We start from the raw sequence: 20,281 nt of genomic DNA on the forward strand, positions 1-20,281 counted from the left end.
ACTCAAGTGAAGTCGACTTCACATGAAATTGATACCTGAGAGCCGTTAGATGAAAATTTAGTCAAATCAATCAAATCATTTAACGGCTCTCAGGTATCAACTTCACGTGAAGTCGACTGCACATGAATTTTCACCTTATACAACATCTAATTGTAAAAGAAAATGAGTCAAAAAAGAGTGAAGAAACTACCAAAACTCTTTCTTAATAAGATCCTTTATATGTTCACCATATCTTTGATCTTTCATGTTTCTATTGTTTTCCTGTGTTATGAAGTTTCTATAAGTTTCCAGCGTTATCTTGTTGCTCAAAATGACTATACTATAGTATTTATTAATTGTAATTGTAGAACTCATTTATTGTGACCAATTCCAATCAGTGGTACAAATCTATGTAGTATCTACTGTATACATATTATTGCCTTTCAAATGAAATAATTGACTTCTACACATAAATAAATAGGCGCCCAAAGCGGCTACGCCACTTTGACTTTGTGCATGTGACATGATAGTGGTGAATGATGCTAATCCTCACAACATTAAATATGCTAAGAGAAGAGGATAGGGATCAGGGCCTCTTATCCTATTTGAGTGATTAATCAGGTGGAAATTCAGGTGCAGTTGACTTCACGTGAAGTTGATAGTTGAGAGCCGTTAGATGATTTGACTGATTTGACTAAATTTTCGTCTAACGACTCTCATCTATCAACTTCAAGTAAAGTCGACTGCACCTGAGTTTTCACCGATTAATCAGTTTTTGTTAAGGAATGTGAATCAAGCAATAATGACTCTAAATCAAAAGTATAATGTAAGAGGAACACTCAGCGAGATGTTAAGCAATATTGGAAGTATTTTCACTGATCTTGTTTACCATGGCCGTGTGAAACATGCTTCTATGTAATTACACTACAAAAGAAAGAATTTCAATTTTTTTTTTGGTTGAAAAACAATGATACTGATCGAGTTATCATAAGTGCAAGTTGCAGCAAACCATGCTCCATAGTGAGAACTAAATCTTTCCTACTATTAAGTCTACATGTAATGTAAGATCTTCATTATACAAGTTACTCTTCAAAATTTATATTTTGATAATTTGAATAAATGTTACATAGTGACAAAAACTAAAGGTTGCTATAGGAGTCTAGATCAGCAAAATTACCATCTATCAACATCTTTACCATAGTCATCGTCTTCCGCCTCCGCATAACCACCTTCTCTGTGAGGATCACCGCGGTGGTCGCGCTTGTGTCTTTTATGCCGGCCTTCATCTGATTCATGACCAGATGAATGCTGCTCCATTTACAACACCAAAAAGGAGACAATCAAATATTAATCATAAGCATTTCTGTATTTGTAAAATGGTAAAGGAATGAATCCATACTCGTTTCGATTTCTTCCTGTCGCTGCTACTATGCCCATGAGATTTCTTACTCCTCTCTTTATCCAATTCATGAGAAGTGTGCTCAGGACTTTGATGCTGCCTCCGTTTGTTTTTACTATCGCCTTTCTCCGTTAAGTCGGCACTGTCACTGTCTGCTTTATCTTTCTCTCTTTCGCGAACTCCTTCTTTTTCCCTTCTTTGCTTAGATTTTCGTCTTTCTTTTTCCTCCCTATCCTTTTCCTTCTTTGCCTGCAGAAAAGATTTGGGGTTCAGAACATATGACACAGTGAATGACAAGCACGAATCTCAAATATAGATGGCATGAACAGAATTTATACCCTCTCCTCTTTCCGTTTCCGCTCACCCTCTTTTGCCTGTTCTTTCAGTTGTGTAATGTACTCCTCAAATATTTCCTTGCAACGGTTATCATCTCCAACAGATCTAAAAAAGGGAAAACAGGGAACATTAGTCTTAAATAGTAGTTTCAAGATAAGTAGGTTATTTATCACCGAAAATTCACCATGGTCTCGGCTAACAATTTATCTAACTTAAGAAAGGTACTCAAATATAAGCCGAAACGTTTCAAGTTTCTATTAAGAAAAAGAAATATTGTTTGAGAAAAAAAGGAGAGATAATTGGAGTTTCAAACACAGTTTCATCATTATCCAGACCTGAACTCTTGACTATCTTCAATAAGTGTTATACAATCTTCCCATTTTGAAGATGCAGTAATGTCCTGCAACCAGTAAGTAAAACAAAAACAAAAATCATACTCTTATTGCCCAATCACCAAAATAGCACAGCATCAGTTAGTTTATGTCCACAATACCACACCTTAGTAGAATATAGTAAATGAAGGAAATCATCTGCTAGACGTTTCCGTTTTTTGGCCTCCTTTTCTTCCTTCTCCTTAGCCCGCTCTAGTAGCTCATCAAACACTAGCTGCAAGATATGTAAAGTATGAAGTAGAAGCATTAACATAACCAAATTGACAATTAGAACCCCGACATGTAAAGCAACTCAATATTAGGAAAAGCATTAAAGCAGAGATATGTGCCACTGCTGTATTTACCTTTAAGTTAAAATCAGATATTGGAGGAGAGTCAATAGATAAAGCTGATTTGAACTCTTCAAAAGTATAGGTTGATGACCATGTTATCTGAAAAGCACGTTTTATGCATCAGAACAGATTTGCAAAGCAGAAATCAGAAGATATTATTGATATATCATATACCTTAGCCAACTTCACCGCATCCTTAATTCGACTCTTTTCATCATGATACTGCATGAACAAGAAAGAAGATTAACATTTTGTAGGAAACACTTCCGTTAACCACAAAAACTTTGCAGGATGCACAAAAGTAAAAGTCCTCCAGCTCACTTGAGTAAACGAACAACACTATTTTAATAAACTAAGATAATGCTTATGAAGCTCGAATGTCTGGCATTTGCAAAGCAATCCTGCTGACTAAATTAGAAGTGAAGTTCGGAATCAACCAGAAGACAATTTAGCAAACTCACTTGTTTCTCTAGCTCTTCAGCAACATCTTCAAATAAGTCTTTTGCAGTTGAGCCTGATGTGTTTGATGCCACTGCTAGATATGCAGGTAAATCTTTCACCTACAACACAATGGAAAACAAAAATTAATGCAGTTGATTCAAGGCCACAAGTCACAAAAAAGAAACAAGGTCCCAGGCAACATAAATATACTAAATCATATTTTAAATGTCTCGCTGTAAAACAGAAAACAAAATTATAAAGAGAAGTTACTAATAATCTGGCATTTAACCTTCATGTGATAATCACGCCAATGAGTTTTTGCTGTAAGAATGCCAGCAGCAACATGCTCTTCCATCAATTTGCGGAATTCATCACGGTTTTTACGTTCTGTCTTTCTCAATTCCTCCTGTTGTGTTTGAAAACAAAGATAACCAAATGCAATAAACTATAAGAGGAAGGGGGTAGAATCTGAGAGAAACTCATAAGTAATAAACAAGACAACACCTTTAGTAACTTCTTCTGCTCTTCCTCTTCCTTCTCTAAATCACGTAAATAGTCCTGAAAGGCAACATATACATTGGACTGAATCTAAAATTTAATTTTAATGAAGGTGCATAAAGAAACTACCTGGAATATTTCCAAACGGTCAATTTTCTCAAGACGCGAACATCTTTCGTCAGCCTCTAAGCGGTCTTGAACTTTTCGCCACTGTGTGTTAGCCTACGGATGAAGAGTTTGCATCAATTGAATGTCTATCATATAAAATCTTTCGAAATATAATGTATAAGAAAATATATGTACTTTTATAAAGTCACAAGATTCTAAAAGCTTCCTGTACTCTGTTATATTCCTCTTCCGTTCTTCTTGAGCCTTTGCTCGTTCCTGATGAAAATGCCATGAAACAAGATTGATTAGAAGCATTTTAAAAAGGTTGAACAGCATAATGAACTCATCATATTAAATGAAGATTCAACCATCATTCCATTTCCATCCATATCAGACGTGAAATGATAATGTTGTTTCAAATTTCTGCATATCAATATGTTACAACCCAGAATTGAGCAATGTGTAACGCAGCAAGTTATACAACCAAGCCATTTTCCACTGTGTGGGATCATTTTCACCATAGTTAAACTTATCTTTAAATAAAATTTAGCAATGCTTTGGATCACCATAAAGGTTTATGGGTGTGTAAATGCTTCAGAATAGCATGATGAGGTAGTATAATGATGAGTTACTGAGGTAGTAGAATCCACCTTGTTTATAAGTTCCTCCAAGAAACTATCAAACATATCCCTGCGATCTCTGTCACGCTCAACAGCCTTGAAACGTTCATCATTTTCAAATATTGTCACGGCTTTGCTGAGTGATTGTCCAAAAAACAATAAAACAAAATTATCACAAAGCAAATAGTCTGAATGTTTAAATTGACACTTTGAAACAAGAATAAAAACAAATCTTATTTATAAGGAAACAAATTGAAAGATAGAAAAAACCTCCATCTAGTGGATGGATTCAACTCCGTGGACTCCTGGAAATTGATTTATTGTCAGCATAAAATTGCAAGATCAAAGAAGCAAGAAATAATTATAAGGAAATGGAAGTAGACACTACATACTTCTAACATCTTTTTAAAATCCTCTCGTGCTTTTTTATGCTTCATGCGCTTTTCTTCTGCTTCCTGTTTTTTCCTCTGACTTAAGTACTGGGAAAAAAAGAGTTATATCACTTTTCAACATACAAATTATTTATGCAGTACATTATCATCAATACATATTTGTGGCAGCAGCACTATCGAAATTCCGGTCCCATGCAACGTTTCAAGTAAACGGATTCAGAGGCCACTCTTTTTGGCATGGACAAGGAAAAGTAAGGGTCAAATGTAAAACGAAGTAACAGCCCTATCCAAGCTTAGTGTCTGTGATTAACTCAAGGTTATTACATAAGAATTACCTCATTGAAAGCTTGCTTCTTTTCTCCAAGCGATTTTAATGCACCGTACCTTTTGTCATTAACTATTAATCGCATAGTCTGAAAAACATACAGATTTCAGCAAATAAATATTAAATAAAAGAGAGACATTTAAATTAATAAGTCAAAACAGTTATAAAAAAGTAAGTGCCAGCAAAGCAAATCATGAAGATGAGCCTACTCGATCCCATGTCCAGTCAGATCCAACATTTACAGACTCTATCAGTGCTTTGAATGCTTCTTTAGCCTCCTAATAAGCAAAAATGTGATAATCAATCCACGGGAACAAAACAAGAGAGACGGTTAAGATATCAATATTTCTTTCTCATACCATCTTATTTGCATAAACTAAGGGTAATGGTTCACGTGTTTTTGTTTCTGAAGATGCATCTGCCTTTGTTTCCAAAGCCACATTTGCCTGTGTTTCTGAAGCCAAATCAGCCCTTGTTTCTGAAACCGTATCTGCCTTTGTTTCTGAAGCCACATCATTTGTTTTTTCTACTAACGAATCATTTTTACCATCCTACATAATTTAAGATTAATCAGCTTTCTGACCACAAATCCACAACAAGAACTGATAGAGACTCATCAGAAGTACAAGAGAAGCATACTTCTTTATCTTCTGCTGGAACTTCATCTGCAGAGCCCAGTGTATCCTTCACCAGAAAGTTGTTGCCATCATTCCTAGAAATTTACAACAAACAAAAAGGAAGTAAATTACCACCAAATAATCAAAATAAAAAACTAAACAGGAAAGGTATACTAGACAATACTGATTGGTAACAGAAGCTCTATCACTTCCTGCTGCAGCATCAGATATTGTAGCAGTATTTACTGGTAACTCTACTTCAGCCACTGTCATTCCAGTTATGGGAGCCACATGAGGAGAGGCAGATGGTCCAGAACTCATCTCAGATTGTGGATGACTTGTAGATGCACTAACAACAGGAGCAACTGAAACAGGACTTGATGGTTCCCCTTGACCAATCAAAGATGAATTAGCTGCTGCAGTTGGTGCTGTTTCAATCACAGGAGGAGTTACAGACGGTTGAGTATGAGAATTCGGTAGAGCATCAGTATGTGTTCCATTGGCAACTGCCTTTTCAACTTGCTGACGGGCCAACTTGATGGATAAAATTTGCGGAAAAGGAATCTCAGTTAAATAAGAAGCAGAAAATAGATGAAAAAGAATATTGAAAGTGGCATTGTTTTTAATGGTGTAAACCTTCAGTTCCTCAGGAATCATCCACTTTGATTCCCTAGTGACCTTGTTGTGGTAATACCTATGAAATATTGAATAACCAATATATAAAAGAAAGTCAGACATGAACATTAAAAACAGAAAATGATGATATGATGGAACCAATACATACTTTATTCCATTAGGACTAGTATACTCCTTCCAGTTTGTTGTTGCATCCACCCTCTAACAAAAAGACAAGTGACATATGTTAACAGTCTCAAAAGCGATTTCCTCCCAAAAGAAGAATACACATTATCTCATAATAGAAATTGGAAATTGAAATTTCCCAAATCAAGAATGTGAAATAGAGAAAACAGATCAAGGCAATATAATAGCGCAAGGTAAAAGGATCAATTATGACCAGCCAACTGAATATCAGGAACTGAGAAAATTAGCCTTCTCAATTCCCTTAACTTTTTTCCAGTTAATAAGCAAGAAAAGGAAAATTCCAATCATTCGTTTGGATGAATCCCCAGTTCAGCTCTTATAAACCTCAACATATTTGAAACTAAATTGATATAATAGACCTCGGACTGAGATCTAGAAACAAGAGTAATGCACATTTATCAAGTGATGTAACTAAATATAAGCCATTGATAAATCATGAGAAAATGTGACGCAAAGGATCAACAATCGAGATGTACAATGATAGAATTTACCAACATTCATCAAGCAATTAAGTAGGTAGGACAAGGAGCAAAGACCCAACGCATAGCCTACCTCTCAATATAGTAGCACAGCATGTACCTGTTACTGTAAGCATCTTAAAGCTACAAGAGTGTCACATGTAGATTTTAAAACTGAAAGATATGAGGTGCCTTGCACAATGCTAAATAGAAGACAACCATCATATGCTCAAAATCAACGCAAAAATGCTTATCTGGGATGCCTATGAGTGAGTGAAATTATATTTTTACACAGAAACACGTGACATTGGGGGGAGGGGGTGAGAAACGGAAAGAAAAAGTAGAAAAGAGAAATCTCTCTTCTTCATGAGCAGACATAAATAAATAAGCGTAGCCATACTACAGAACGTACAGAATCAGTCATTAGTGAGAAGTCAATTAAATCTAAAATTTTTTATGGCCCCATCAGCAGGGAAGAAACCTCAAGGAGTAAATATTTTGTCTATTGCTAAACAAAAGGATATTGAAAATAATCCAGGGACAGCACTAACCATCTTCAGTCACACTATGATTTATAGGACAGAAATTTTATTCTCATTCTATATTTAAAAAAAAAAAAAACACAGCACAATTACATGAAATTGAACAGTCTTCTACATAATCATCCAGAGAAAACAAACAGCTGATATCTGACAGTTGAACCAGCAATTGTCACAACACTGACCTCACAACAAGACATGAGTCAAGATCGATGGTAGCTTGCCTGAGAGAAAATCCGTCCAGTAACAAGTGAGCTGACGGAACATATTTTTTTCACCGAAGTTGACAAACAGAAAGCATACAACAAATGAAATTGAATATGTGAACCCATTTAATAATACAATAGACCAAAAGACATATGTCATGTGTTCAACCTTTCACCGGGAAACAGAACAAAAAAAATTTAATAGCATGACTAACAAGTCATGGCGTCAAAGCAAAGTCAACTGTATGACTCACCTCAATTGGGGTCATCAATTCGAAAGGCCTCTCCCAGCTAGATACTTTAGTCTTCTTATTGTAGTAATATCTGTGAAATTCAAAAGTTATACACTAAGTCTTGACAATTATAACCACAAAAGCTTTCATGCCAAAGAGATTTTGCCGTTTACTAAGAGAGGCTATAATATTAACCTAAATCATTAGATGACATCAAGCAAGAGAAAGAAAATTACAGGATCGCATATCACTCCTAATATTACTTTCAATTATAATTGAAATGTATATCTGGCCAATGAATAAATCTTTTACTTATGATAACCAAAATGAAGCAGGAGAAATAAGTAAAACTTCGTGATTACTAGCAACAGTAATGTCATATGAGAATCCATGGACTATATTACAAGCTAGATAGCCAGTGTAAGTAAAACTCAATCAAAAGCAAATGTTTTACCAAAAAGCAAGCACTAGATGACTAACTATGGAAAATCAACAGTAATTACCCAAAATATACTAAGCCCATGATGGGTTGAACAAGACTAATCAAATACAAAGAATTTGGCTAGCAAAACAAGGATTGGGGAAAATCTAAAACGGATAATTGCAAAAACAATGTTATGTGCCAAAGAGGTAGCAAATAGGCAAGCAGTCAACCCTAATTTAGTTCTCACCACGTACTTTCCCTTCCACCAATCCCTTATTCATTTTTAACTACAGTTACTTGGTATGCAATACTGTAAGGTAAAGGTAATACTACATGGCACATTTTGGTTATAATAAATTGGCCTACTATTTCGATTCATGATACACTATAAGATATTAATTTGTACCGTTTCAATGTAATTTTTTCATAAATATATCTTTTATTCCAATTCAAAAAGACTTCATAATTTTGTTTTAAAAATATGTAGACCTAGATGCAACTGTCTCTTTAGCCTTTTGGCTTTCAGCATGTGTGTGATCTGACTCCCGCAGTTTGGAAGGGGTGTAAATTTAGTATATTTATTCAAAATGAGATCCATGGTATAATAAGCTATATTTACTGCAGCTAGCGTCACTTAGGATCTTCTCTAATATAAAACTTTATATCAGGAGAAAGGCTCACAATGTAAGGTCAAAGCATGCCTCCGGCTAAATAAGCACTTACAGGCTTACTTATAAATGACCCATCAGTAGGGGAACCCAGAAATTGAACCCAATTCATTGATGTATGAGCAGAAAACCCACAGGGTTGGCTTACCCCAACTAGCACTAAAGTCACCTAACAAAGAACACTATTTAGAAAATATGCAAATATCAAATTACAAGCAAATAGTTGAATATCTTACCTTACTCCATTAGAAGAAGTATGCTCAATCCAATCTGTGGATCCACCATTCGCAAGTGAAGGCTGGATGCCAGTTGCCTGAAAGAAAGAAAGTAAGACCACATAAATATTGCAGTGATATAAAAGACAATATATAAAAATAGCTGTGAAATTGAAAACAAGTAAGGCTCATACTGAAGGCGTGACAGATGTAGTTGAAGGTTTCTCGTCATTGCTCAGAACAACTGTATCAGAGGTAATGCTCTGGGAAGAAGAACTAGAGGGAGCTTGGATTTGAGAAGCAGGGTGGAATTGGCTAGCAGAGCTAAAATTAGTTTGCACTTGACCATAAGAAGATGGTCCAAACTGCATCCAGTCCATAAATTAGTACTTGTATATAGGAATCTTAATTTATCCACTACAAACACATGCCATCACTTTACCGTATATGATGCTGGAAGGGGCATTCCCGGGCCACCTAAGCTTGGTGCATAGCCATTTGGCACTTGAGAATCAGGCTGCGGCATCATTGATTCAGATGTCATGTGCATGTTTGGCCGAGCAACTGACAATGGAAGTGGCTGCGGCTGTGGTGGGAGTTGCAATTGTTGGCCAGGTCTTGGAGGTAACTGTTGAATGGGTTGAGGAAATTGGGGCTGTTGATTTTGAGGAGGCATTCCAACATTCATCATGGGACCACTGGGACCAACAGGAGGGTAATGTTGAGATGGCATGGGCATGAACTGTTGAGGCTGCTGAGTAGGAACTACAGGGCGATACTGCAGAAAAATTAAATGGTTTCATTTCAGATGAATGATGATTTGATACATAGTTGACGTAATCACAATCACAAATAGAGAAAATGCATTACTTGACCAGGCATGGGAGCTGGAACAAAACTGCGCTGAGGATCCAGTGAACCAGCAATGGGAGGTCCAGGAGGCCGAAGAGGCTTTCATTACAAGAAGAGCAAGGAAAATTAAGACATAGGATATAAAAAGGTAGGTGAATAAACCCCTGATTTATACTTCAAGATACTCTACCTGTAAACCCGGATATTGCGGATTATTGGACATGTGACCAGAGAATCAAACTCCACGAACTACTGTAATCAACAAGAGTAAAGAGATACTACATATTAGTATCTTAGCAGCACCCAGAAAACATACAGGAGAAAGGAACAACAGCCAATTACAAAGAGCAGAACAATGGGTAATGATTATAATTCCCTAGAAAAATAGCAAATTAGATTTCATAGTAGGGCACAAATAAGTATAACTGAAACTCTCAAGTTCACCGAAATTGAGGCAGTGATCACCATAACGACTTAAACTAGAAAAGCTTACGACTTGCAACCAGCATTCAGTAAATCAAATTCTGCATACAGGTGCCCTTATATCAAAATCAAAATAATGTGCCTCAAAACAGCTCTACCATCATCTAGCTCTCGAAACAAGGATACCCAATCATTCAAAATTAAACCCAACACAAAACAAAAAGCTCCATAAGGAAACTAGCAGGAAAGTTCAATCATTTTTTAACCCCACATAGAGAAAAAGTAAAAAACTAGGTTTTTCAACCAGAAACAAGAATGCCCATCAAGTGAATTGGTATTCGGACGTTAAAAACAAAAAATAACAGAAGAAAAATTAAGGATTACATGTAACACGCGTACCAATGGGGTAAGATGTTGGTATGGGGGGTAACAGATGAAAGAGGCAAGTTGTGAAGCTGGGCTTAAAACCTGGGAACTCTGTTTGTGTGTAGTTGGTGATGTAATTTATTTGAGTGCTGGAAAACGGAAGAGGGATTTAACACTGATTAAGTACAATCGAAAAGAAGGACGATACATACTTCTTGGTGAAGTGGCAACTGGCAAATCCTAACATACCCTCTTTCTTGGTTTTCCCTCTTGTATCCCCGACCTTGCCCTTTTCTTCGATCTATATAATTTTTACTTTTTTACTACACTTTTTTATTTTTAATATTGGATTAACAACAGTATTTTCTTAAATTGTGATTTACGAAAGTATTTTTTTTAAAATATGGAATGATTTAATATACGGAGTACAAATCAGACCGTACAATTTTTAGGTACACAAATCGGACCGTCCGATTTCGATCTCTGTTAAAAAAAATTAAAAAATTTTGGAGTATACAAATCAGTTCGATTTATGTACTCTAAATTTTTTTAATTTTTTCAACACAAATCGATAGATTCGATTTATGTACTCCAAACTTTTAAAATTTTTTAAACACAAATCGGAGGGTCCGATTTTTTTTTTGGTGACAAAAAAAAAATTACCACTAATATCCCAACTCATTCTTATAAGAATTTTTTATTGAATAATTTAATCTTCAATCAATTTTAACTATCAAATTAATTTTTATTTTTTTTTTGTGTGGGTTAGATATATTAACAAACACTAACAATTTTTTCATTTTAATTTTTGTTAATATTGAATAGCTAAAGATAATTTAAATAATTTATTTAACCATTGATAATTAAGTTACTTTTTAGAGTAAAGTATCATTTTTGTCCTCAATATTTAGAATAAATTTTATTTGTATCTATAACATTTAAATCGTTATATTTGTATCCTTAACATTTAAAAATAATTTAATATTATTCTACTATTAATTAAAAATATAAATAAAACGATTTAAACCTCAGAAATACAAATAAAAATTAACCCAAAGGAAACAAAAAGGATACTTTACTGTACCTTTTATTATTGAAATAGCGTTTTAACCAAATATAAGAGACCGACATATATCGTTGTGTAGTTATCCTTCTTCTCCACTGAACAGAAATCAATTTGGCAAAAAAGCAACAATGAAGCTGAGAGTCAGATCCCTGGAATCCAAAGAAACCCTAAAGATCGAAGTCCCCAATTGCTGTTCATTGCAGCAACTCAAAGACACCATTTCACATGTCATATCCTCATCTTCATCTTCTTCTCTTCATCTATCCCTCAACAGGAAGGACGAAATCCACGCTTCCTCGCCCGACGACTCCATCCAATCTCTAGGCATCGCCTCCGGAGACCTCGTCTTCTACACCCTCAACCCCACCGCCTTCTCCCCCGAAACTCAAACCCTCCTTCACAAACCCACCCCACAAGAACCGTTCAATTCATGCGACGTGCCCTCGATTCAACACTCTTCTGAAATCCTCATGGTTGACGCTCCCTCGATTCCCGAGGCGGAAAAAATTCCGTCTTTGGAGTCTTCAACTGCGGAAACCGTCGATATGGCTGATGGGTCTGGTGGAGAGGAAGTGGTTGTCAGGAAGACCAATTCCGAAGCTTCGTTCGTCAAAAGGGTGTTGAAAGAAGCGAATGGAAATGACGTTACCGACCTCAAGTTGTTGGTTCTCGTGGTACATGCTGTTATTCTGGAATCTGGGTTCGTTCGTGCTGAAAAGATTTCGCCTTTGGGGGTTGGTTCCTCTCATATTCTGGATGAGTGGCCTTCAGCTTCAGCTTCTTCGATATCGTTGAGGTATACTCTGCCTGAGATTCTAACTAGTGATTCTGGTGTTTCGCGTACTGTGTTATTGAAATTTCAGACATTAGGGCATCTTGTGAATGTTTATGGGTCTTTGTTTGATGATGCTGGGTCGGAGGTCCATAGGGTGTCTTTGGATAAGCGTAAATTTGCCAAGCCCTTGAAGTTGATGCTGGAAAATTTTGAATCCAAGGATAATTTTGATGATGATGCTGTTGTTGATCAACAAAGTGAGATTTTTGAGTTGTGGAAGATGGTGAAGGATAGGCTTGCATTGCCATTATTGATTGATCTTTGTGACAAAGCTGGATTGGATCCTCCACCGTGTTTTATGAGGCTCCCCACAGAACTTAAGATCATGATTTTGGAGCGTCTTCCTGGTGTTGATGTGGCCAGGGTGGCTTGCTTGTGTACAGAACTGCAATACCTGTCTGGCAATAATGACCTCTGGAGGAAGAAGTTTGAGGAGGAGTTTGGAGTTGCTGGGTGTAGAGCGGTGTTCTTTAAGGAGTTTTTTGCTTTACACTGGGAAACAAGGAAGAGATCGATGCAACCGGTTTTTCCTATTCAAATGAGGCAACGACCTTATGCATTATTCCCAGCAAGGAGGGACCGTAATCCTTTTGGAATACCTTCAATTGTGGGTGGAGACTATGATCGGCTCCCAGGATTCGGTCTACAATTCCCTACATACTCACCAAGGCGGACTTTCCTCCCACCGTGTCACCGTGGAGGATTCCATCACTAGTATCCTGATTTGAATTTCTCTTCACGAAATCTAATATATCTTGTTGAGTGCTGGGGCCAAATCCTTGGTAATAGTTTACCTATTTCTACTTGTTTGTTTCTTGAAGATCTTGTTAGCGTAAATGCGGCATAAGTGGCTGGTTGTAAGTACAAACATGAATGGCTACTTGTTTAGGTGGTTGTTAATATCCTTACCCTTTGGCTGTTCATTTGTTTTGGTATTTTGGATATATACATATACATTTTAGTTAGGCTCTGAATAGTTGATTTTCATAAGCCTTCATGTACTATCTTTCGTTCTACTCTTCTGGGTAAGAGCAATTTCTGTGTCAGAAGTCAGAACAATTTTATCCAAGGATGTATGCAACCTTATATTTCTGAAGTGCACAGTCTACTATATTATGATTATTTTTTCAACCTTCAAATATGAAGCATGCCAAGCAATACAACTACAGCATTTAGTTTTAGTAGCCCAGTGCTCTGATAATATTCTTAAGCTTTCTAGGTTTCTTCTAGTATGAATCATTGGCCTTGGTGCATCTTCGATCCTAATGCAATATTATTAGTCCTGAATTGCATAGTTGGTATCAACATTATCAACAGCGAAGATTATGTTTATGCATTCCTCTAAAGAGGTAGGATGAATATTATGCTGAACCAAAACAAAAGCGAGTTAATAGGATTCTACCATGCATGGCATGCGGGAAATGCTAAATATGTTCAAAGTTAAACGTGTTAAAACTTAAATTCATTAGGGAAGTTAAATTGATATATAGATAGTAGAAGAAAAAACAGTAACTGCTTGGGCTTACGTTGTTCATGGCTGATTACTGATAGTAGAAGTTAAATAGATATACAGATAGTAGAAGAAAAAACAGTAACTGATTAGGGTAAGCAGATATATCAACCATGTATGAATATGCTTCTCTCTCTCTCTTGGGTAGACTATAAATTGTTGGAAATATTGTTCTGGCAATTTCGAAAAAGAAAATGTAGAGTTGCTCTTTCCGTTAACAAATATGCTTTTTTCAGTATTCAATGTTGTATAAATAGAACTAGATATGAACAACAAAATGATATGTGATGGTGGAGGAGAGTCATGCTATTCTTTAATCTTTGGTCTCCAAAACAATCTGCTGCCCACATAATAATACTCATTGGATATATTAAAGCTTTCTAGTCTTCTCCTTGGATTGAAAAGCTTGCTAGCCATGAAGTATAGAAAAGGATACCCCATTGCATAAAGCCATAAACTCAATACATTCGTTAACTACCCTTTAAGAAAAAGAAATGAACGCCTTGTAATGATGCAAACTAGAAGCTCGTGTCTAGACTGTGGGTGCCATATTCTATTTGGAATACCAAAGATAAAAAAACGTAAGCTACAACCAGGAGTCCATTGCACCATTACATCATATTTTGTCTTTGTAACACCAAAATCCATTTTAACACTCATAAGTTGAATGATCAATTGAAAAAAAAAAAAAAAAAGAGAGAGAGAGAGAACGATCTGGTCAGTGAACTTCTTTTCTCTTGTCTGCGATTTTACCAACATTAAAACACATAAATTTGGTAGATGAATTTGGCAAACAACTTCCGTCTTTGGCCCCACCGGAATTAAATCAACCCCTTGGTAGATAAACTCCATTTAATATGTTTTGGCCCATGTATGGTTTTGAATTTCAAAATTGACAATCCAGAAACGATAAACGGTAAAAACAAAAACGGCAGTGGCCAATTTAATATACGCCAGCCACTGAGCCACTTGGTAGTAGCTCAATTTAAACACCGGTAAAGTTGGGCGGCAAAAAATATGAAATTCAAAAACAGAGAAAAAAAAAAGGAAAAGAGAAATGCTGTTTAACCATGGTTACCAGGTTAGGTTACCATGGAGCCAATTGGAAACAGACATCTCAACCCATGCCGTCCATCCCGCATTCCCAACTAACCATAGTTGTCTCTCTTATCTCACTCTCCTATAAGTAAAACCCAACTCTCAGAGAGGCGCACACATTCCATTTGTGTTATCCCATCTCCGTTTCTCAGAAGAAGGCGTCTTCATAAACGCCTTCTCTCTTCTTTGTCTTTCAACTCTCGTCCTCTCTACTCTCTACTCTCTCTTCCTTTCGTTTCTTGTGTCGTTTGATCTGCGAAGATGAGAGAGTGCATCTCCGTTCACATTGGTCAGGCCGGTATCCAGGTCGGAAATGCTTGCTGGGAGCTCTACTGTCTCGAGCACGGCATCGGCGTATGTCTCTTCCTTCCTTCCTTCCTTCTCTGCAACATTACTTCTCTTTTTTGTTTCATTTATCTATAGATCTGTTTTTCAATTTTCTATTAAGCATTTTCTCTTCATTTTCCTCCTTAAGTTTTGCTCTGACCTAATAGATCTAAGTGAATTTGAGCTCTATTGTTCTCGTTTAGGTAGAATTTCTACGTTATCCGCGTTGTTGTTTCAGAGTTTGTTTGCCTGTATTGCTAGATCTACCTTAGTTTATTCTTGCATTGCTCGATTTGTGTGTAGATCTGTAACATTTCGACTATGATCTGTCTATGAAAGCTGATATTGGCTCGGAATTTACTCTCTAATGTTAGGATCTGTAGAAAATTTAAGAGAGATTTGAATTAATCCTTGTGTATAGATCTTATCTGAGCTCGATGCACCTGATAATTTAGCTCATTTTATTCGAGGATTTGTATAGGGAATCATTTCTAGCTACTTCTAAACCTGTAATTTAGTAGTTTTAATTTAATGAAACATTAATTTCTCTCTCGAGGCTTCTAAAGGTGTTCTGTATAAGATTTGTTTTGTTCCCTGACTAATTAAACACTGGAATCGAATTGCTGTGCAGCCTGATGGGCAAATGCCAAGTGACCACACCGTCGGCGGTGGTGACGATGCTTTCAACACATTCTTCAGTGAGACTGGTGCTGGAAAGCATGTTCCACGTGCTGTTTTTGTAGATCTGGAGCCCACTGTCATTGATGAGGTGAGGACTGGAACTTACCGTCAGCTCTTCCACCCTGAGCAGCTCATCAGCGGAAAAGAAGACGCTGCCAACAACTTTGCCCGTGGTCATTATACCAGTAAGTATCGATATTCAAATGCTTTTTCTTTTTCCTTTTTATCTTAATTTGGTTTGTGTGATTGTGATATGTCTGATATCGTATCTGTTGTGTTCTTTCTCTCTCAGTTGGTAAAGAGATCGTAGACCTGTGCTTGGATCGCATCAGGAAGCTTGCTGATAACTGTACTGGTCTTCAGGGCTTCTTGGTCTTCAACGCAGTTGGTGGTGGCACTGGATCCGGGCTTGGATCTCTTCTTCTTGAGCGCCTGTCAGTTGATTATGGCAAGAAATCAAAGCTTGGGTTCACAGTGTACCCTTCTCCTCAGGTGTCCACCTCTGTCGTTGAGCCATACAACAGTGTCCTCTCCACTCACTCCCTCTTGGAGCACACTGATGTTGCTGTTCTCTTGGACAATGAAGCCATTTATGACATCTGCAGACGCTCCCTTGATATTGAGCGTCCCACCTACACCAACCTCAACCGCCTTGTGTCTCAGGTATCAATTTTTTGCACCTCTGATTATTCTTGCTTTTTTAGTTGATTTTTTCTGATGTGTATAACTTGGATTAATGGTCCATTTTGTTATAATTTCAGGTGATTTCTTCATTGACTGCTTCCTTGAGGTTTGATGGTGCCCTCAATGTGGATGTAACTGAATTCCAGACCAACCTGGTCCCATACCCCAGAATCCACTTTATGCTTTCCTCCTATGCACCAGTTATCTCTGCTGAGAAGGCCTATCATGAACAGCTTTCAGTGTCAGAAATCACCAACAGTGCATTTGAGCCGTCATCCATGATGGCCAAGTGTGATCCACGTCATGGAAAGTACATGGCATGTTGTCTCATGTACCGTGGTGATGTTGTACCAAAAGATGTCAATGCTGCAGTTGCCACCATCAAAACCAAGCGCACCATTCAATTTGTGGATTGGTGCCCCACTGGTTTCAAGTGTGGTATTAACTACCAGCCACCTACTGTTGTTCCTGGTGGTGATCTTGCCAAGGTGCAGAGGGCAGTGTGCATGATTTCAAACTCTACTAGTGTGGCTGAGGTGTTTGGTCGCATTGACCACAAGTTTGACCTCATGTATGCCAAGCGTGCTTTTGTTCACTGGTATGTGGGTGAGGGTATGGAAGAAGGTGAATTTTCAGAAGCTCGTGAGGACCTTGCTGCCCTCGAGAAGGATTATGAAGAAGTTGGTGCTGAGTCTGCTGAGGGTGGAGATGATGATATCGAGGACTATTAGAAGACTTGATTCTCGTCCCTTGTTTTGGCATTCGTGATGATCTTTTATCGTTTCAACCTTTGTGAACTATTTGTTGGGAATAAGACACAATTCCCCCTTGAGAAAACACCTTTGACAGAGAAATAAAATAGACACAATCACAACACAAGAATTTAACGTGGAAACTCCAATTACCGGAGAAAAAACCACGGCCGTTGTCAAATGACAACCAGAGAATATCACTATGTGAAAATTGTTACAACACATAGACTTCTTTCTCTCACCGGCACCCCAGTACACCCACACTCTTTCAAAGCAAATATCTAACTACACCTCACAACACTCTCTAATCAAAGAGTACAGAGGAAAAGAAAAATCAGATACAAGCTTAAAGTGTTTCTGACTGGTGCAAAAACAAATGGAGAACTTAGCCTCATATTTATAGCTTAGGCCACCCACTCCATTTGCTATCCTGAGCAATGTGGGACTAATTCAACCAAATCCTAACAATCTCCACCTTGATTGAAATAGTCACACATCTTCAGCTTCCATTGTCAACACCGACAATTCTTTGCTGCCATTGTCTATACCGACAATCATAGTTCAGAGAACTATCATACTCCACCATGAAAGTATACTCACTTGGAATTAGACCACTCCAAGCATTTCGCCTTGGTACAGATCGAAACCTTGCTGAAAATTCATGGTGCAACTTCCAAATTGGCTTTTCCTGGAAGTTCTTCAGCCATCGACCTAACTCCGCCACACACCTTGCATCTCAACGCCAACCAATGCCCGTGTGCAATTGTGGACCTGATTGCCACAACTCATCCTTATCCATGGCAGTGCGGTAATACCATGAGAATACTTCTTGTCTTCTAGAGAACATCATCTTCTCTCATAGAGAGAGCAACCAGAGATCTTCTCCTTCAACGCCTTGTGCAAACCTGATTGTATCAACACATCCTTGACTTGTACTTGCCACAAGCCAAAATTGATTCTTCCATCAAATTTCTCTATTTCAAGCTTCACAGCACTTGAATATCCTGACATTGTTGCAACCGTATACTGGAATATTATAACTCAACTGTAGACCGTGCACTAGGAAGGGTCCCCAGGAAAGAGAGGTGGGTCACAATGGACACACTTAAATACCAAGTCTTTCCTTAGCCAGAACCTTTTCCAAACTGCACTCTCACAGAGTCACACTGCCTTCCAGCAACAACAACAGCAACCAAAGATCAACCTCAAGCTACAGGACAAAATTCTTTTTTGATGTGGAAGATCAGACTAGGCTGCAACCACAGAGCATACTAAGAATAAATCCCACCGAACCGAAGCTCTGATACCACTTGTTGGGAATAAGACACAATTCCCCCTTGAGAAAACACCTTTGACAGAGAAATAAAATAGACACAATCACAACACAAGAATTTAACGTGGAAACTCCAATTACCGGAGAAAAAACCACGGCCGTTGTCAAATGACAACCAGAGAATATCACTATGTGAAAATTGTTACAACACATAGACTTCTTTCTCTCACCGGCACCCCAGTACACCCACACTCTTTCAAAGCAAATATCTAACTACACCTCACAACACTCTCTAATCAAAGAGTACAGAGGAAAAGAAAAATCAGATACAAGCTTAAAGTGTTTCTGACTGGTGCAAAAACAAATGGAGAACTTAGCCTCATATTTATAGCTTAGGCCACCCACTCCATTTGCTATCCTGAGCAATGTGGGACTAATTCAACCAAATCCTAACACTATTTGCGTGTGCTGTTCATCTGAGTGGCATCGTTTTGATGCCCGTAAGATTTCCCTAGTTTTGTATCCGTTATTGACCTATGTGTGTCGTTCTGAAATGTATGCCATACCATTAATATGTTTTTCACCGTCATATAATTATCGTTTATTGCAGACGTGTCTTTTTATTCTATTAATTAAGCTAATATTAAAATTTAATTTCAAACTGAAATAAACTGTTACAGCGATTCCAATGAGATAATTTTTAGTAACATTTTTGACTTTTTATAATAATTGAATTGATTTGAAATTAAAATTTATATTTAATAACCTTTAAATTGAGTAAAGAGAAACTGTCCAAGCATTGAAGATTGCTCTAATAATGAGAAAGATTTTGACTTTTGCAAAATCGATATTAATTCTTAGGATTTTATTGTATATTTTTGTCACAGTAAGTTGCTAACTATCTTCCAATAAACAAGGATAACTCACATGGTGCATGTGTGCCTATTTTCACTGTATCTCTTTTATTGTACTACAAAAATTTTACTTTGAATGCCATCAGTGTTGTAGCCTATATGAGAATTAAAAATTTAGACCTGATGTATTGGTCTATTGGACAATGATTAGTTACATTCCAATTTCACTATACAGAGTAATCCACTTTTACTTAATGTTAGTAGTTGTGTACATAACATTAATCAGTAAAATTAGACAAATTAGACATGGTGAAAAATTAGACATGGTGAATTATTTTTTTTTATTAATCAGTAATAACATTGTTATAGAAATAATAATATTCACTCTTTAAGAGTTAATGATAAACATTAAGAATTTATTTAAGTTCATGATGCTCTCTCTTTCTAGCTAAAGAATTTGGATTCTTCAAAAAAAGGAAGTTAAAACATTATTAAAGGGAAGTTAAAGCATTATTAAAGCCTGAAACGTTAGTGTTAGTGTGTTACCATTGTCCTA

The 20,281-nt window shown here is 37.0% G+C and overlaps 3 protein-coding genes across 6 annotated transcripts; 2 read left to right on the forward strand and 1 right to left on the reverse strand.

The window, feature by feature from the left end:
* Positions 1-997: 997 nt before the first annotated feature.
* LOC112775146 (pre-mRNA-processing protein 40A) lies at positions 998-10,964 on the reverse strand. 3 transcript variants are annotated; one of them, XM_025818621.3, is made up of 29 exons: positions 10,679-10,964; positions 10,047-10,108; positions 9,875-9,955; positions 9,447-9,782; positions 9,199-9,369; positions 9,026-9,102; positions 7,719-7,788; positions 6,224-6,276; positions 6,076-6,133; positions 5,624-5,973; positions 5,462-5,534; positions 5,182-5,373; positions 5,032-5,100; positions 4,833-4,910; positions 4,498-4,584; positions 4,376-4,410; positions 4,136-4,241; positions 3,681-3,761; positions 3,507-3,599; positions 3,384-3,437; positions 3,169-3,285; positions 2,900-2,998; positions 2,613-2,660; positions 2,451-2,537; positions 2,213-2,320; positions 2,050-2,114; positions 1,717-1,819; positions 1,379-1,627; positions 998-1,287 (listed from the first exon to the last, which is right to left on the reverse strand). In XM_025818621.3, exons 2-29 carry the CDS (start codon positions 10,077-10,079, stop codon positions 1,153-1,155), a joined length of 3,108 nt encoding a protein of 1,035 aa, XP_025674406.1. In that variant the 5' UTR covers positions 10,080-10,108; positions 10,679-10,964; the 3' UTR covers positions 998-1,152. The 3 variants fall into 3 exon arrangements, with proteins under 3 accessions (XP_025674406.1, XP_072085066.1, XP_025674407.1); XM_072228965.1 differs by having other exon boundaries at positions 10,664-10,933; XM_025818622.3 differs by lacking the exon at positions 10,679-10,964 and adding an exon at positions 10,350-10,600.
* Positions 10,965-11,754: 790 nt separating this feature from the next.
* Positions 11,755-13,642, forward strand: LOC112775553 (F-box protein SKIP22). Its single transcript, XM_025819251.3, has one exon. The coding sequence runs from the start codon at positions 11,840-11,842 to the stop codon at positions 13,259-13,261; it is 1,422 nt and encodes a 473-aa protein (XP_025675036.1). The 5' UTR covers positions 11,755-11,839; the 3' UTR covers positions 13,262-13,642.
* A 1,564-nt stretch (positions 13,643-15,206) lies between these two features.
* LOC112775554 (tubulin alpha chain) lies at positions 15,207-19,480 on the forward strand. Of its 2 annotated transcripts, XM_072226461.1 has the most exons (5): positions 15,273-15,508; positions 16,113-16,347; positions 16,455-16,825; positions 16,924-17,382; positions 17,468-17,728. In XM_072226461.1, the coding sequence occupies exons 1-5, from the start codon at positions 15,416-15,418 to the stop codon at positions 17,612-17,614; spliced, it is 1,305 nt and encodes a 434-aa protein (XP_072082562.1). In that variant the 5' UTR covers positions 15,273-15,415; the 3' UTR covers positions 17,615-17,728. The 2 variants fall into 2 exon arrangements, with proteins under 2 accessions (XP_025675037.1, XP_072082562.1); XM_025819252.2 differs by having other exon boundaries at positions 15,207-15,508; positions 16,924-19,480.
* Positions 19,481-20,281: the final 801 nt, after the last annotated feature.

Source organism: Arachis hypogaea, chromosome 19 (genome assembly GCF_003086295.3).
Source record: "Arachis hypogaea cultivar Tifrunner chromosome 19, arahy.Tifrunner.gnm2.J5K5, whole genome shotgun sequence".
NCBI lineage: Eukaryota > Viridiplantae > Streptophyta > Magnoliopsida > Fabales > Fabaceae > Arachis > Arachis hypogaea.

Excerpts from the sequence above, each read along its gene's own strand:
- LOC112775146 (XM_025818621.3), bottom strand. The coding sequence starts at position 10,079 with ATGTCCAATAATCCGCAATATCCGGGTTTACAG. Across the intron at positions 4,411-4,497 it reads ATTTTAAAAAGATGTTAGAA|GAGTCCACGGAGTTGAATCC; the intron begins GTATGTAGTGTC and ends ATCAATTTCCAG. Across the intron at positions 2,538-2,612 it reads ATGCGGTGAAGTTGGCTAAG|ATAACATGGTCATCAACCTA; the intron begins GTATATGATATA and ends CGTGCTTTTCAG.
- LOC112775553 (XM_025819251.3), top strand. The coding sequence starts at position 11,840 with ATGAAGCTGAGAGTCAGATCCCTGGAATCCAAAGAAACCCTAAAGATC.
- LOC112775554 (XM_025819252.2), top strand. The coding sequence starts at position 15,416 with ATGAGAGAGTGCATCTCCGTTCACATTGGTCAGGCCGGTATCCAGGTC. Across the intron at positions 15,509-16,112 it reads GTCTCGAGCACGGCATCGGC|CCTGATGGGCAAATGCCAAG; the intron begins GTATGTCTCTTC and ends ATTGCTGTGCAG. Across the intron at positions 16,826-16,923 it reads TCAACCGCCTTGTGTCTCAG|GTGATTTCTTCATTGACTGC; the intron begins GTATCAATTTTT and ends TTATAATTTCAG.